This window comes from Erithacus rubecula, assembly GCF_903797595.1.
Source record: "Erithacus rubecula genome assembly, chromosome: 1".
NCBI classification, from domain to species: domain Eukaryota; kingdom Metazoa; phylum Chordata; class Aves; order Passeriformes; family Muscicapidae; genus Erithacus; species Erithacus rubecula.
Genome location: NC_136658.1, coordinates 40257747 through 40274005, shown reverse-complemented (window position 1 = coordinate 40274005; position 16259 = coordinate 40257747). Strand labels below are relative to the sequence as shown.

The 16259-nt window shown below is 41.7% G+C and overlaps 1 protein-coding gene across 3 annotated transcripts; it reads left to right on the top strand.

Moving 5' to 3' along the window:
- Positions 1-1664: 1664 nt before the first annotated feature.
- MSANTD4 (Myb/SANT DNA binding domain containing 4 with coiled-coils) lies at positions 1665-10409 on the top strand. Of its 3 annotated transcripts, none has more exons than XM_079314979.1 (3): positions 1665-1768; positions 6131-6759; positions 8425-10409. In XM_079314979.1, the coding sequence occupies exons 2-3, from the start codon at positions 6298-6300 to the stop codon at positions 8998-9000; spliced, it is 1038 nt and encodes a 345-aa protein (XP_079171105.1). In that variant the 5' UTR covers positions 1665-1768; positions 6131-6297; the 3' UTR covers positions 9001-10409. The 3 variants fall into 3 exon arrangements, with proteins under 3 accessions (XP_079171105.1, XP_079171106.1, XP_079171104.1); XM_079314980.1 differs by lacking the exon at positions 1665-1768 and adding an exon at positions 1786-2329; XM_079314978.1 differs by lacking the exon at positions 1665-1768 and having other exon boundaries at positions 5647-6759.
- The last annotated feature ends 5850 nt before the right edge of the window (positions 10410-16259 follow it).

The window sequence follows — 16259 nt, the reverse complement described above, 5'->3', positions numbered from 1 at the left end:
TCACAATATTAAAAGCTTATATTGAGCAATGAAGGGATTCACAGACCAAATCTGAGAGCTTAAGTTGCAAAACCCTGTGCACAAACAGAAGGAAATTGTATATGTATGTTCTACACATCCGGGAGTTCGCTACGGATTTGAACAGTTTGCATCTGAAGTAGACCATATGGTAGGGATTTTCCTACTGTCATCAAAAGCAAGGAAGAAAGAATCTGGATTTAATTATTAAAATAAACATAAATTACATGTAAATTCAAGACAGTTTGCATAAATGAAGGAGGTCCAAGGATTTTTGTTGGAGGAAGATGGTATACACCAGAATTTTTCATCAGTGATCAACAGCTTCCATAAAAGTAGAATAACAATTCTGAGAGAAAGTAGAGCTATTTAGGTTTATGTGCACGGCTGCGCCAGGAAATCATATGATTCCTAGTTAAAATTATTGTAATGGAAACTAATAATACTTAGTGTTTTTTTCCTTCACAATAAAAGAAGGATATTCAATGAGGTATGATTATTTTTGCAGACTAAGAAGATGCACTTGTCCGCCTCACTTGCACCTGAATCTAGTTTAAACTAGCTTGCAAGACATTTAAGGTGCACTAGAATCTTATTTCTGAGCACTGTTAGAATAATTGTAATAATGTAAAGGGAAGCCAAGTTCATGTATGGGTCTCAGTAAGAAATATCCCTGCATTATATGTCAGCAATGTCTTGCTACACTGCTCCTCGCCATTTTCCTTTCTAATTAGATTTTCAGTAGACAATGGGCAAGTATGGCAGCAAAACTATCACTACCTGTTAGCAAATTGGTAAATTAATAGTTGGCTGGAACTGGAAAATACCATTTCAGGGAGATTTCTAGCTTCATCAGTTATGACCGCTTAAAGCTGTATTAATCAAATAACTACCGGTCCAGTGAAATAATTTGGAAAGATCGAGTAAGTGACTATTAACGAATATGCATAGTAATAAATGCAGACATCAGGTTGGGCAGAATTTCGGACAAGTCGGGTTACACGACCAAGGCGGCAGGACCTAACACAGGAGGCAAGAACCAGACACATCTCGTGTGGCGGGGGGTCCAGGAGCCCCAAGCCCGAGGGCTCCAGAAAAGCGTTTTGTATCTGTGTATATTCACCCACATCAATACCGTGGTGGCTCACACATGCAGCATCTCCCGAAAAATGTTTTCGTTTCTTTAATTACAGTATGTGATAAACGCCATTTCTCCATTTTAATCACAAACCGCGCAGTTCTGGAGGAACAGCGGGTTGCCGCGGGCTGGCTCTGGGTAGCCGTACGATACACCCGGCGGCCACACCGGTGGTTTATGCACGGTTATGCCGCACGCTCCGGCGGACCCCGCTGCTCCCTCCATGGGTCCCGCCCTCGCAGGCCGCCGCCCAGAGGCGCGGGCCCCTCCCTGCGCCGCGCCCTCCGGGGAAGCGGCAGCACCAACCCGCGCCCCGCAGGGGCCCTCGCTGAGGGGGCGGGCCGCGACAGCCGCAGCCAATCACCGGCACGCCTGGGGAAGACAGGCGGCGGCTGCAGCCAATGGCTGCCCGGCGACTGCGCGCGGCGCGGCCCCGCCGGCGGAGGAGCGACGGGGATTCCGGCCCGCCTGGCGCGGCAGGGCGGGGCGGGGGAAGAGGCGGACACGGGCCACCAATAGATGTGCGGAGAAGAGTGACAGGCAGGCAGCTCGCCCAATGGGAGGGCGGTCCCGTTAAAGGGCCAGCGGCCCGGAGGGGAGCGCCGGGCGCAGGTGAGTCGCGCGCGCGGCCCCCGGGGACCGGGCGGGGCGGGCAGCGGGACCGGCCCGGGGATGGGGCGGCCGCTCCCCCCAGCGTGTGGGCAGCCCCCGCCGCCCTCGCGGGGTAGAGCGGTGGGGCTCCGCTGCCCTCGGCCCCTCGGGGTGATGAGGAGATTGCCCGCCGTCTTGTCTCCCCACGGGAACGTCCTGTCCCTATTTCTCCTTGCCCGGGGGAGGCAGGGCCCGGGCGGCCGGGGAGGCGCTGGCTTGCAGCAGGGCCCGCGGGCCAGCTCTCCCCGGGAGCCGGGCTGTGCTGGCCGGGGCGGCCGGCCGTGCCCGCGCCTCCCTTTGTTGCTGCTGGTGCAGCGCTCCGGGCGGGATCTCGCTCCGGGACCCGCGGCTGTGCCCGCCTGGCGCCTCCGGGCAGGACGGGGCGAGCCGTGCCCTGCTGCCCGTGGCTCCTCCGGGGAAAGAGCTTCGGCCCCGTGGCTCTGTGCCTGCCATCGCCTGGATCCCCAGCTGCTCCCCGGCTTCTTTCTGCTTTCTCCCTGCTTCGTTGAATTGGCCTTTTAGGTGGTGTTGGGTCCCTTCTGTGCCTCCTTTTTTCGTTTGAGTAAACCGCGAGCTTTTTGCAGGGTTGTGTTGGGTGGTGTGTTGTGCAGCGCCCAGATCCTCCTGTACTAAAAACCTTTGTACAAAAGCATAAGTTTATCCAAGTTAATGAACCCATCTGTTAGAAATCACAAAAAAAAGTTTTCTAGAAAGCTTTAGTCAGAAGATGCTCAACACTAATTTTGTTTTTAAAAACTTAGAGATAGCAGGTCCTCGTAATTTGAATGTGTTTTTTTTTATTCAAGCCCTGAACGTTTAAAAAAATCAAGACGTCATCTTTGGTAAAAAGTCAGGATTTTTATAAAATTCGAGTTTGGTACTAGCAACAGTCTACCATTCCTGGTGAATGTATAGATCTTTTGTTTGCTTCATTGCTTGTTCGAGGCATTTGCTAATTTTTGTTGGTCCCACGTGGTCAGACAGTAAAGTGTGAACAAAGGAGACAGAGAGGCAGAATGAGGATGCTTTTGTCTTTAACTACCTCAAAAGTATTCAATGTATGCATATTCTATCTTTGTGAAGTTTCCAGCTTAGTTTTACTGTACTTGTTTCTTTTCACTCCAACAGTTTGTGTTTCTTTGGTGCAGTGATGAGACCCTTCTTGATGACAGGTTGCTTTAGGCCTGACAAGCCCAAAGTCAAAGCTCCATGTTGTCATCTTTTCTGGAAGGCCCTTGAAGTCTTTATGGCGTCATCAGAATAGTTTTTTTTAGCAAGCACTTCACATTTCTAGCCAAGCTGTAAAAGTACACGTTTTGCCTTGCAGTTCACCCAGCTTCTTGTGCACATCCTCAGTGGCAGAGCAGGGGAAACTGAAAAGTCCTTGGTTTAAAACTTAACCACAGGCAACACATTAATCCAAAACACAGCGTTGTATGAGCATTAACTCTATCCCAGCTGTTGCGGTTTGGAATATTAGGATTTTTTTTTTCCTTGTAGCTATCTAGAAGATGTACAAATCCTAGCTCATTTACATTCCCATCTCTTAGGTGCTTTGAGTATGTAACAGCTCATTTTTCCTCATTAAAGAGTAATATCCTAGAGACCACCTCGTAATTGCTAGGAACTCAATATACCAAATCACAGTTTTTGTTAGATAATGTTTTTTAGTTCATATAAGATAAATACACAGAGCCACCTCTGGGATTAATATACTGTTAATACAATTCACAGTTACACAATTCACTAACTCCATTTATATGAATTAGAAAGGATTTGTCTTTAACAAGGCAATGTGCTTTCAAAAAGGAAAGAGTTAAAGAGGCAGGATGTCCTTACCAACTGGAAGTTGGTAGTCATGAGTTTTAAAATATATAGATTTTGCTGATGTTTCACTGGGAAATTCAGGGGCTTTTATCGGATGTATTCTAGCAAAAGTTTTTAAAAGTCTGAAAGAAAACTTTACTTAGTAAAAGAATTGGATGCCAATAGTTTCCAAGTTAGTATTGTAGTTCTTAAAGGTTGTGTCCTTGGTTTATGGCATAAAATTGAAAACTGAAATTAGATGCTTAACAAAGCATGGCTGGGGAGATCAGGCAGATAATGCAGAGCACTGGTGCAAGGAGCAGTGGGCTGGCTCACAGGGTGGCCTGACATTTGCATGCTTTAACTCTCAGCCCTGTCCAGAGCTTTGGAGAAAGCTTACCTGTCAGCATTTTCCATGCTGATGTAGAACTGTATTCAGAAGATGATGATAAATTGATTTGGAAACCAAATTTATTTTTGCTTGGTTTTCTGTTATGCCCACATTATTCTGTTGTGCTAGCCCTGAGAAATTTAGAAGAAGCCAGGACAGATAGAGATACCAAATGAATCTGTAAATTCCTGTAGTTCCTTGTTGGCATGTTTCATTTTGGAATGATGTAAAGAACCTTGTTTACCTAGCTGAGGCTAAGTAAAGGACTTAACCAGTATGTACCTTGAGCTTAAAATGGCTGTCATTCAGCAAAAGTCTGCTAAGGACTATGCTTAGATCAAATAAAAGATCTCAGGAAAATTTGGTGTAAATCTAGCAGATAGAGTTTGTCTTCTAGTATAAATCTGACTTTCTACACAATGGCTTCTTTTTTTTTTTTTTTTGGCTATTTGTCATGTCAAGGGTCTGCATTAAAACAGTAGGTTACGTTACTTTTTTAAAAATAATTCACTTTTCATAACAATCGGACTTTTATTTTCAGAAGGGCAGAAAGTTTCACACATCCTGAACAGCAGCATGCAGCGTCCTGCTTGAGTCTGAGGAGTCCAGAGTGCTGGGTAGCTACTTGGGAGCATTGTAGAGTGTGTGCTGATACAGGGCCATGCTTTATAAGCACTTGATTTCTTCTTGGGACTTGGTTTTGCAGATTTGCTGCCTAGTAATCATTGGAAGTAAGTGATTTCACAGTGAGAGTAGTATTTTAGTGAGCAAAAGTAGTAAAGCAGTTTTTTAAACACAGTGTTTGAAAAAACACTTGATGGCAGCATGCATACCTGTTGCCTATTGAAAGAATGTTGCTTGCCATGGAAAACTGCAAGTGAGCCACTTAACTGCAGTCAATAGTGTATAGGAGATGAAGAACAATGTCTAAGCTACTAGACATTATTGCCCTAGTGGGGTCTTGTAGTGCAGTGTGCTGATGTGCATGCTTTAAACAAGTTTAGGTAGAACAGCAGGAGGAAAAATACCTAGTAATTCAAGAATCCCGTGTCGCTGAGAGGGAGTTATTTAAGAATTAAGTCCATTAGTTAGTAAGAATTGAATCTATAATCTGGAAGCCATTTGCCTTCAGGCGAACAAATGTCTCTACTGTGTCAACAGTGAACAAATAGCAGCTTGAAACTGCCTGTAGTGTACAGTGGATCCCTGGCACACTTGACTTAAAGCCTTTGAAATCTACTGCAGTGGTATGGAACATGGTACGAAAGACAGTTCAAAATAATCCTAAATTGGACCTATTGCAAAGCAGTCTGTGACCAAGAACCATTGTTGATTCTTAGTCTTTGCTTCCAGGTTTTGATGGGCTGTTTTGGGGTTGGCTTTTTGTTTGCTTTTTTTGTAGTGTGACCTCCCTGTATTATAATAATATTCATTACCGCATTAATATTCCCCTGTTCCTGCCACTCACTCTCCACTTCTCTGCAGCTGTGCACAGTTTGTCAGGTGAATTATGAGAGTTCTTGTTCTCTTCAGCATCAGGCAAAGGACCAGCTGGTGCTGAGGGTAGAGCACTGGATGAGCTTTAAAGCTGCCATAGTATCTGACTATGTTAATGATTATGTTAAGTCTCAAAAATATCAACTTCTCATATAAATTTACTTTTTTAGTAATGAAAATGGTGTCTCATTTAAAATGTGTCTCAGATATTTCACTCCCCCAAACATTTCATGTTTTTGAAGTAATGACATAACGATTTCAGCTTCTTTTGGAAGTAATTGAGCATTCAAACTGAAATGTGTGTGTCAAATTTCAGTATTAAGGAAATCCCAACTGGCAAAACTCTTAAGAGCTGAGGGAAAATAGCTGTACTTTGGTAATGGAAATATCAAATCATCCTTAACAGTTCCTGACATGGATATGTTAATGGTTTTAAAATTCATAGGAAATTAGAGGAAGTATCTATGACTACTTTGTATTGAAAGCTTAACAAAATGGTTTTTCTTTATCAAATAAACAGTTTGTTCGAAATATGCATTCCTTAAATGATGACTTAGGATTCAAGTTGTTAAATGAGAATATATGGTATATACCTTAGAGATTTATCTTGTTTGCTCTTTTTCTCTTAGGAAGCCTGACAAATAGAAAAATACAACAAAGTGAAGAGAAAATTTACTTCATGAGAACTGAGCTCTGCTTTCATTTGTTTTTAAATTTATTTATATTAGTAGCTGATTAGTGTCAGATCATCTCTGTAGTCTGCTGTGGTGAAATTACTAGTTTAAGCCTGGAAAAAATGAAACAGTTAAAAAGAAAAAGAAAAAGCAATTTTAGTGTTCAGGAAACTCAAACTCTCCTTAAGGAAATCAGAAAAAGGAGAGAAGTACTCTTTTCAAAGCAACTTAATACAACAATTAATGAGATGAAGCGGAAAGCTTGGGAGGAAATAGCAGAGTGTGTCAATGCAGTAGGTGAAGGAGAGCAGAGAACAGGGACAGAGGTGAAAAGGCGATACCTTGACTGGAGAGCACTCATGAAGAGAAAACGTCTGAATGCAAACATCAAAGTAGTAGGTGCTGGGTTTCACCTTCCTTCATCCAATTTAGATGACTCTCTCAATGAAGACATGGATGAGAAAATGGGATTTGCAATTGAATCTAGTTTTGAATGGCAGAATATCACTGACTTCAGAGAAGCTGGTGGATCTTTAACAGAAATCAAAGTAGAAGAGGAAGAGGAGGATCCGCAGAATTTTGAAGTGAGTGACTGACATACGTGAGCTATATGCAATATGGCCTTTGCTTCATTCAGCATAAGGCTTCTTACTGTGTTTCTTCACAGCATCTGTTAATGTGTTTTTTCCTGAGGCGTGGTATTAAAATTTAGCAACTTGAAATTGTGTGTAAGGTCTTGGATGTTGATTACTGGTTTGATATCCCTAAACTTTGAGTATGTCTTTGCACATGTATTTTTCATTTGTGGGTGCCACAAATAAGAATTAATTGAGTCAATGCAAGGAAAATAAACTTTTAAAGGAAGCTGGTCGTGTTAGTATTCAGACTGTCTCGATGAATGAATGGAGAAGTGCTCATCTTTAACAAATTAAAGTACATGTTACCTGCAGGTACAGAAAGAAATATGATACTGCTTGCATTTCTTGAAATGAGCCTACAGAAGATGAAAACATTACTTGAATTAGTCAGTCAGCCTTTCCTCTCTATCAGAATTTAGTGTGAATTTGACTAGCAGTAGTGGGTTCTATAGACAAGTTGATACTCCTAGTAGTACTGTGATTGTCCTGGGATAGGCAACCGGCTGGAGTGCAGTCAAATGTTGGGATAGTTTTGCTGTTCCTCTTTAAATGCATAGTTCTCTTTTCCAAAAGGGGTACTAGAACACATTTGTTTGGGGTATTTTGTTATTTTGGATTTTTTAGGGGAGAGATTTTTTTGATTTTTTTTTTTTTTTCCCTGAGTGGGAGGAGTGGGGAAGCAATTCCTGTCTTAACTCCGTTGATATGTATGTTGGAAAGAAACCAGTCTAAGCTGTTAGATGGTAGTGAGAACTACAGTCAGACAGTGCTGAAGAACAGTGTGTGTCTTGGATGCTAGAGGAGTGGCAGTGGCTCTCCCAGTCCTAAGGTTTTTCTTCAGGGGTTTTACCTTCCTTAGTTTCTTTTTCTCTTTGAGCATACATATTGGGAGACAATTTATCTCTTTTGTACTATGAATTTATAGCACATGAGGGCTGTGATAGTACACTAAATGTTGCAGTCTGCCCAGAGCAGTGGTCCTAACCACCTCATCATCTGTGTCACAAATACCGTTACAGCAAATATGGTAATACAAATATGATAATACTTAAACAAGTTCTGCTTATTGACCCACTTAGAGTTGGAAGAGTTAGGAGCATGTGAAAAAAGGCAGTGTTAAATGTTTTTTAGGAATGGAATAGCCCAAGTTATTGAAGGTTAGGCTAGCTTACATAACACATAGCCTATGGATCCATCTGCTCTGATAAATAATTAGTCACAACAAATGCCTGGTGGCTTACATAAATGTCACTCAGCTCTATGAAAGGTAAGCACAACATATGGTCTTCTAGATCCAGTTTTCTATCAGTTGTTCTGAATGATCTGTAAAAACTACCATGCTGTATTTTCTGGGTGTTCTTGTATATTCACTGAACAAGATTTTCCATTTTTCATTACCAAATGCTAACTTGCAGATAAAGCCTGTTTCTCTTCCTGTGTAATGATAAAAAAATCTTCTGATGTAGCGTGGTTATTTTACAACATGCAAGTTAAACACTTCTAAATAGCTTTAAAGACGAAAAAATGCAGTATGTTCTTTTCAGTCAAGTTGTATTTATTCTGGCATAAGGACTGGAATGTAATTCTTGTCTGTCGCATTCCTCTCTGCAGTTTCCTATTGAGGAAGAAGAAGAAATACTGTCATCAGTTCTGCCAGATTCGAAAAAGGAAAACGACCTACCAGACTTCCCCCACATAGAAGAGTTTGGCAATCTGAGCTCTGCTCAAGCTAGGCTAGCCTATGAAGATTCTCACTTGCTTATAAATCTGGAGAAGCAAAAGGTGGAGCTGGAGAAGCAGCGGCTGGACATCGAAGCCGAAAGGTTGCAGGTGGAGAAGGAGCGCCTGCAGATTGAGAAGGAGCGCTTGCGGCACGTTGACTTGGAGCGTGAGAGGCTTCAGATTGAGAAGGAGCGACTTCAGATTGAGTGGGAGAAACTCAGGCTAGAGACTCTGCATGCTGAGAAACCTGCCCTGGAAAGTGACCTCGCCCAAACTGAAAAACCCATCATGCAGCCTCTGGATCTAGAAACTGAAAAGTTAAAACTTGAAAAGGAACGTTTGCAGTTAGAGAAAGAGAGGCTGCAGTTCCTGAAGTTTGAGTCAGAAAAGCTGCAGATTGAGAAGGAGCGCTTGCAAGTGGAGAAGGAGCGCCTTCGAATTCAGAGAGAGGGTCACTTGCAGTGAGCATCTCAGCTAAGGTGTCAACGTTAGTGTTTTGATGTTTCTAAATTAGAAGTAGTTCTTTCCTTGGTACTGAAACTGTCCTAGAGGCTTAACATTCTTCTGTTTGGAGTTGAATGTTGATGTTAAACTGAAAAAAAAAAAAGGTGCTCAATATGTCAGTGTGCCTACATAAATGAGCTTATGTGTGAAATTGCTTTTCAGTGTATCAGAACTTAAGTGTTATGCTCTCTTGTCTCAGTATTGTGCTGTATTAGTTCAGTGTCCTCCTCTCATAGAGGCCTTGAGAAGAAACAAGGCTGAACCTTGTACTTTTTGTCACTGCACTAACAGGAAGGAAGGATCAGAATAAATCAGTGTTTGCTGTGAGGACATGGTGCTGACGATAGCCTATATGGTAAAGAAGTATAATTTTGGCAGAACACAGGAATATGGAGTCATTATGAGAGTGATTCATTAAATTTTATTTCACCCACACACTTTTTTTTCTCCACCCCCACAATTGGGAAAAACAGTTGAAGAGTTATCTAAAAGTTAAAGTACAAGTTAAATTCCTTGCAGTTGTATTTACTGTCGTTTCATAACTTGAACTGAAGTACAGAAAATAGGTTTGAGAGTTTTTTAGGTTTGAGTTTTGGTTTTTTTGGTTTTTTTTGAAATAAGTATTTGTATTAGGTAAAGTTACACATTAGCTGTACCTACTATGAGCTGGCCTGTTGGTTTCACCAGGTCATTAGTAATGCTGTATGGAGTAGAGCACTTGTGTTAGCATAGCACAGGGACTTACTGGTTGATCAGCCTTGCTGTCTAATGAGTCTGTGATGATTCCCTGAAGAAAGTTGCAGACCTTGTTTGTTCGTGGAAGGCAGTAGTTGGTGGTGGGAGTCTCAGAAATGGAGACATGGAGACTGAGCACAGCCTAAGAACCTCTGAGCTTGAACACTTCTATGCTCATTGCTGCTTCTGTGTGGCCAGTGCCAAAGTCACGTCTGCAAGGCAGCCAGAAGAGGCTTCTGTGACTCTATGTAATATATTTCAGTTAGACAAACAAAAATGGTCAGTGCTGAAGGCTGTTGGTGTTTTTCATAGGCAATGTAGTCATATAACAAAAAAAAGCCAAACACCCAGGGGAGGAAGCTTTCTGTTATTCCATATATGTTTAAATTCCATCTGAGCCAGGTTTCACCTTTCTCATCTTTTTGCAAGTAACTATCTTGTCAACTCCATTGGAGATGTAGGACTGTGAGAATACTAAGTCTATACATATGTTGAGTGACTTAGGTGAATTCTTGTGCAAGTAAATAATATTTATACCACTACAGGTTTACTTTTATTCTGCAAAGATTATTTTTTTATTACTGAAACAAATGTGCTTCTACAGTGGAAATAAATTTGACTACTACACTCCAAAATGACTCTTGAGGCTTTCTTCACAGAGAAACTAAGGTATATCTGAAGAGAAACCTGGATACTGAATGCTTCAGCACCCCAAAGTTGCTGATGTCTGTATTCCCTGGGTAGTTAGTCAGAAAGATGAGGCACCTCAGAGCTGGATTTAAGTTAACTGGGGCTTACTTGAGAAAAGAAAAACAAAGGAGACACCAACCAGTTAGATAGAACTGCCCTGGGGAAAATTTCCCCGAGTTTTTTCTTCCTGAATGGGGTGGGCTTACCTCAGTGGCTTGCCAAGCTCACGTCAGTATTGCTCCATCACTCTTCAGCTAGACAGGGGAGAGAAAATGCAACAAAAGATTCATAGATGGAGATAAGAGTAGGGAGAGATCACTCATTAATTACAGTCATGGACCAAACTGGCTCAACTTGGGGAAATTAGCTTACTATCACTTAAGAGTTCAATAATGAAAAATAAAACCAAGTCTTTAACCACCTTTCCCACAACATTGACTTCTTTCCAGGCTTAACTTCACTCCTGATTTTCTTCACCTCTCTCTGTGAGTGATGCAGAAGGATGGGGAATTGGGACTGGGGTCACTTGATCACATGCTGTCTCTTCTTCCTCAAGGGGAGGACTTTTCACTGGTCCAGCATGGGGGTTCTTCCCACTGGAGACTGTCCTCCATGAATTTTTGTAACAGGAGTCCATCCCACAGGCAGCAGTTCTTCATGAAGTATTCTGGTGTGGCTCCTACAAGGTTCAGTCCTTCAGGAACAGGCTGCTCCAATATGGGTCCCCTGTGGGGTCTCAAGTCCTGCCAGCAAACCTGCTCCAGTGTGAGCTCCTCTCCCCTGCTGGGAGCCTGCTCCAGTGCAGGCTTCCCCTGGGCTCACAGCCTCCTTCAGATGTTTCCATGTGTTCCAGCGTGGTCTCCTCCACAGGCTGCGGGTGGATCTCTGCTCCCCCATGGGCTGCAGGGGCACAGCTGCCCTGCCATGGTCTGCACCAGGGGCTGCGAGGGACCTTCAGCTCCAGCACCTGGGACACCTCCTGCCTCCCCTTGTGCCCTGACCTCTGTGTCTGGGGCTTTTTTGTTTGGATGTTGTCATTCCTCTCTGGCTGCATTGGCTTCTGTGCATTTTCCCCTTGTTGAATATATTCTCCCAGTGTCACTAGCACCATCACTGATGGGCAGGTCCATCTTGGAACCCCCAGGGATTGGTTCTGTTGGACATGTGGACAACTTCTGGCAGCTTCTCTCAGAAACCACCATTGTAGCCCCTCCTGCTACCAAGACTTACCTCACAAATCCAATACACCAAATAAAGGAACAAACTGGCAAACTGCTGTGCCCTGAGGTGACCAACTTTCTAGATAACTATTCTGACTTCCAGACAGGGTCAGAGTAGGAACAAGGGCATATCCACCTCTGCAAGAGGTAGTGACCAGAAGGACCAAGCCAGAGAGAGAGAACGTTCCTGCTATCCTACCTGGAGGACTTGTCTGGCCAGGAAGGAGCAGATGTGGAATCTGGCTCCTATTCTGGCAGGTAGTTGAGCTGCTGCTTAATCCCAGCACCTCGGTCTTCATGCTTTATTTCATTTATCCATCATGATAATGATTTGTATTTTACATTGAATGTCTTCAGAATTCTACCCCAAGTGCATTAAAGGTTTTAGGGAAAAACAGGTAAATAAATATGAACCATTTCTGAATTGTTTTGGAAATTTGAACACTTTTCCAAATGTTAATAGAGCTGTATGTAAGCAATTACTTTTCCTAACAACTATTCAGCCTCCCAGGGAAATGATGCATCTTTTGGTTATAGAAGACGTCTTGGAAAATACTGAATGAGGAAATTACGTATTGGCGTAAATCATTGAAAATACAGTTTCAACATAAAATTTAGAGAAAAGTACAGAGTTTAATACATCCATTTTATAGCTTGCTTTTTTCATAATGAAAATGCAGTCGTTTTGTGGTAATTTGAAATAAAATGTCTTCTATTTAAATACTAATCTGCAATTTCTTAAACTTTAATTGCCTGATTTACCAACCTGGGATCTTGTTGGTGAAGCCTAAGGTCAAGATTTCAACCCTATAAATGTCACCCAAGTTAGGACATACACATGAACTCACTGTTCTACCAACACTGATTGTGGGGTGAAGTTGTAAATGCAGTCCCCAAGAACAGCCCAGGATGAGCAGCATCCCAACAGGACACAGCTGACCAAATACAGTAGACTTGAAAGACAACTTCCTTTCCTTGAGTCAGTGGTCTTATGTTATTTCTGACTTTCTTTGTGAATAAAGAGATGCTGCAAGCAATGTACACAAGGTATAAAATATCAGTTTATTAAGGAAAACAAGAGATAGCTAGGATTTCATAAGCATTTGTATTCTTGTCACCTCAAGGCGTCTTTACTACCCAGGGAATTATCTGCCAGGAGAGGAGGAATTTCTAAAATCCCCCTGCAGGTGGGAACAGAAGCCCATAATATATATTTCTTAATCTTTTCACAGAAGAACTGTTCATGCAGTTGTCACAAAAGAGCATCAGTGATGAGTATCCTCTCTGGCTCATTCGCCCCCAAAAGCTCCCTGCAGAAAGACACGGAGTGCACCAAGGAGATGGAGTCAGACCTAGGGCTGATATTTTACAAACACAAAAATACCCTCAAAAATCCTACTCTCTGTCAGTCAGGAGCCTTGACAGGAGTGATAGGTGGGAGAAGAGGGAGGAGGAAAGACTAATTTTTCTCTGTTGCTGCTGAAGTTAATTAGTGAATTTAAGCCAGACAGTGTCACAAAATGTCACCACATGCAATAGTATTCACCTTTTTTCTCTATTCTTTTCCCTTTATCCCTTTCCTTTCACTTTAACATTTCCATTTTTCTCTTTTCTTTCTATTTTTCATTTTATTTTTTTTTTGTATCACTGTACATGAATACATGTATCACTCAGACACTGTTGAAGTTTGCAGCTAACATTAAGATGAAATAGAAATATAGGCTGGATTATTCCATAAGTTAATGGGTTTGTTTTGTATCAGGGGCTCAGAATGTTTGTTGTTGGTATTAGGACTATGGAAAATTTTAATTCAGGTTTAAAAACAACAACAACAACAAAAAACAAAAACAAAAACAAAAACAAAAAAACCAAAAAAAGATAACAAAAAAGAAGAAAAGAGATTGCATTTTTTTGCCCATGATCCTTTTAAACTTGACCTGCTTTAGAGGACACTTCCATCCTCTCCTTTTACAGATTATTAAGAATGCCATTGTTATTTTCTGTTCCAGTTTTATTGGTTTTAATTTCCCTGTTTCACTCTATCAGTAGTTTTATTCTATACATTGGTAGACTGTGAAATACCTTGTCTTGTTACTTCCATATTTTCTAATTGCAACACTCCATCATTAGTCAACGGGCTCATAATGTGGAAGGCAAAGTTGCTATTTCATTTCATGCTATATAATACAATGCTTCTGGTTCAGTAATTACATTGTGCCAGACTTGTGATCAATCCTGAGATAGTTCACTTGTGATGGATAGCCCCATCACAGAGCGTATAAGAGTTAAAGGAAGAAGCAAATTTTTAATTTTGCTCCCCTGTCAATTTAGCTACTCAAATACTTCTTTTCAGACCAATATTTATCTCACTGTAGAGATAACAGAAATGAGAACTTAAAAGAGAGAATTGAAGTTTGAAAAGCATTTTATAAAGTTTTGGTTTGCAAACCAGGAAAGATAAAAATTAAATGTTCTTCCACAGAAGGCTATTGTGTGTTATTCTGTTAATGGATTGCCAATCTTCTAGTCACCTGTTTAATGTACTGGAGAAAAATCATTACCTGTTTCTTATAACTGTTCTAAGGGTTATGTGAAATGAGCTCGTCATCTTACTTACTGCTACTGCTCAGTGCTAAGCCTGTGGAAAAAAGATTTTCAAAGGTTTTTTTCTCTGTAATAGAGGTGTTTATGAGTCAAACAATTTTCTGAAGTGCTGGTAACACTTTTAAGCAGTCATAGGATTTAGGGAGTGCCTTTCCCTACCGAGGGAAGGGTTGCAAGTGTGGGGTGCAAGAGCGTGGCATGGGTTGCAGGGACAGCCACAGAGAGAGCTGTGGCCTTTAGGGACTAATGACACCCTAGTGCCCTGATGTTACAGCAGAGGAAAGCCTGTTTACACTTTTCTGAAAAGGACCTGCTAGGACCCAATTTCATGGAGAGAATTTGGTTCAATAAAGCAAAGTTCATGTTCTTTCATATCTTTATAGATAGGAAGGCAAAACCTATTCCTAGATTTTGGACAGAAATAGAATTTTTTTTCCTATTTATGTTATAAAATTCTCTGGTCTTCATTGCTCTTTGACTTTTGCTCGGGGCTGTACCTCAGACTTTTCCATCTTACATCCTATCTGCCATTCTTTTTTTGTATATAGTCCTTCCCCCAAGGAATAGCAGTGAGATCCCATTAGTCAGAAAAAACAAACTTAAAAGCTCCTCAGAAAGCCAAAGTCTGGTACCTTAATGGGTATTTTATCATGTCACCAAAGCAAGGCAATGTGGCTGTGTCTCAAATTATGTCAAGGCCATTTTGTATTCCAAACTTTGGGGAAGGTCTGAGGTTCAGAATTCAGTTAGAGGTAGCTCAAAGGAGAGAGAGCTGCAGGAGTACTAGACTGGTGAAGCAGGTAGTACACACTCTGCTCTGACAGTGGGTATTAAAACAGCTGAAAGGTGTTTGCTGTGATACTTAACAACAGACAGGCAAAGCACCACATCTGGAATTGGATAACAGAGGCAGAGTCAGTAAGTGAATTCTAGGGACATGGATGAAGGCCAAGAATTATGGCAGCTACAGAATGGATAGCATCTCACCTCTCTCCTTGGCTCTGTGGGATCAATATGCTTTTTTATTGATTCAGGTATTCAGTGGACTTTGAAATGGAAACAACACTACTGTTTTATACAAATGCTACTAACACAAAAGTTTTTTAGTTGAAGGACTTCAGGTTGTTTCTGAGAACAGCAAACGGCTCCACCCAAGAGAATTTTGGAGAAGTACTGTGAAGACAGATAATTTATTCAGCCACTCCACTTTTGGTATGCATCTTTTTGCACTATTGCATCAATATAGCAATTAAGAAAGGTAAAACATAGCAGAAAAAAGTGGGGAAATTGAATATGCAAAGGTGAAGAGATGAATTACTAATTTTACCGTGTCTGGGTTCAGATATGTTGAACAAGAGCACCACTGGTGCTTTGAGCACTTGCAGAGCTGAGGGCAGCTCAGTGATCCCTCCTTGGGGAATAAGCCTCAGGAATTCTGGAGAGGACCTGAGAATTCAGGATGTGAAACTAAGATGCAGGGCAGTATCAGCAGAGACACCTGGGGAATGTGATGATCCTTAAGCCTGTGCTGACTGAACATCTAGGGAAGGAGGAGAGGTTCAGCATCCTATTAAACTGAGACTGTCATCTTCCAGCTGCCTCAAAGCTTAAGGAATTGCACAAAATGCAGAAAGAAAACAGTATTCTTTTGTATTGGTTTTAGTACACACACAAAAAAAAATCTCAGAGCTGAAGCAGGAGACAAAAATGGACCAATCTAATGAAAATAATTGTTTAAAAAATGTTTTTTGTTGTGTGATTGTGTGGGTGCTACTTAAAGAGTACAGCTGCCTTTAGACATGTGCAGGTCTCCCTGCAGAATCTCCCAGATCACTGGCTCATGGTCTGCTCCAGGGATGGTGGCTGGTGCACTAATGGCTTCCTAAATCACTAGAACAGACTACAGTTAAAAGAACTAACACTGTTTCTCTCACAGGTTGGAGCCACAGAGATCTTTTGGGTCAGAAATAC

What these genes read in the sequence shown, in the direction of transcription:
- MSANTD4 (XM_079314979.1), top strand. Translation starts at nt 6,298, where the DNA reads ATGAAACAGTTAAAAAGAAAAAGAAAAAGCAATTTTAGTGTTCAGGAA. An exon ending in AGGATCCGCAGAATTTTGAA is followed by an intron (nt 6,760 to 8,424) that starts GTGAGTGACTGA and finishes TCCTCTCTGCAG; the next exon opens with TTTCCTATTGAGGAAGAAGA.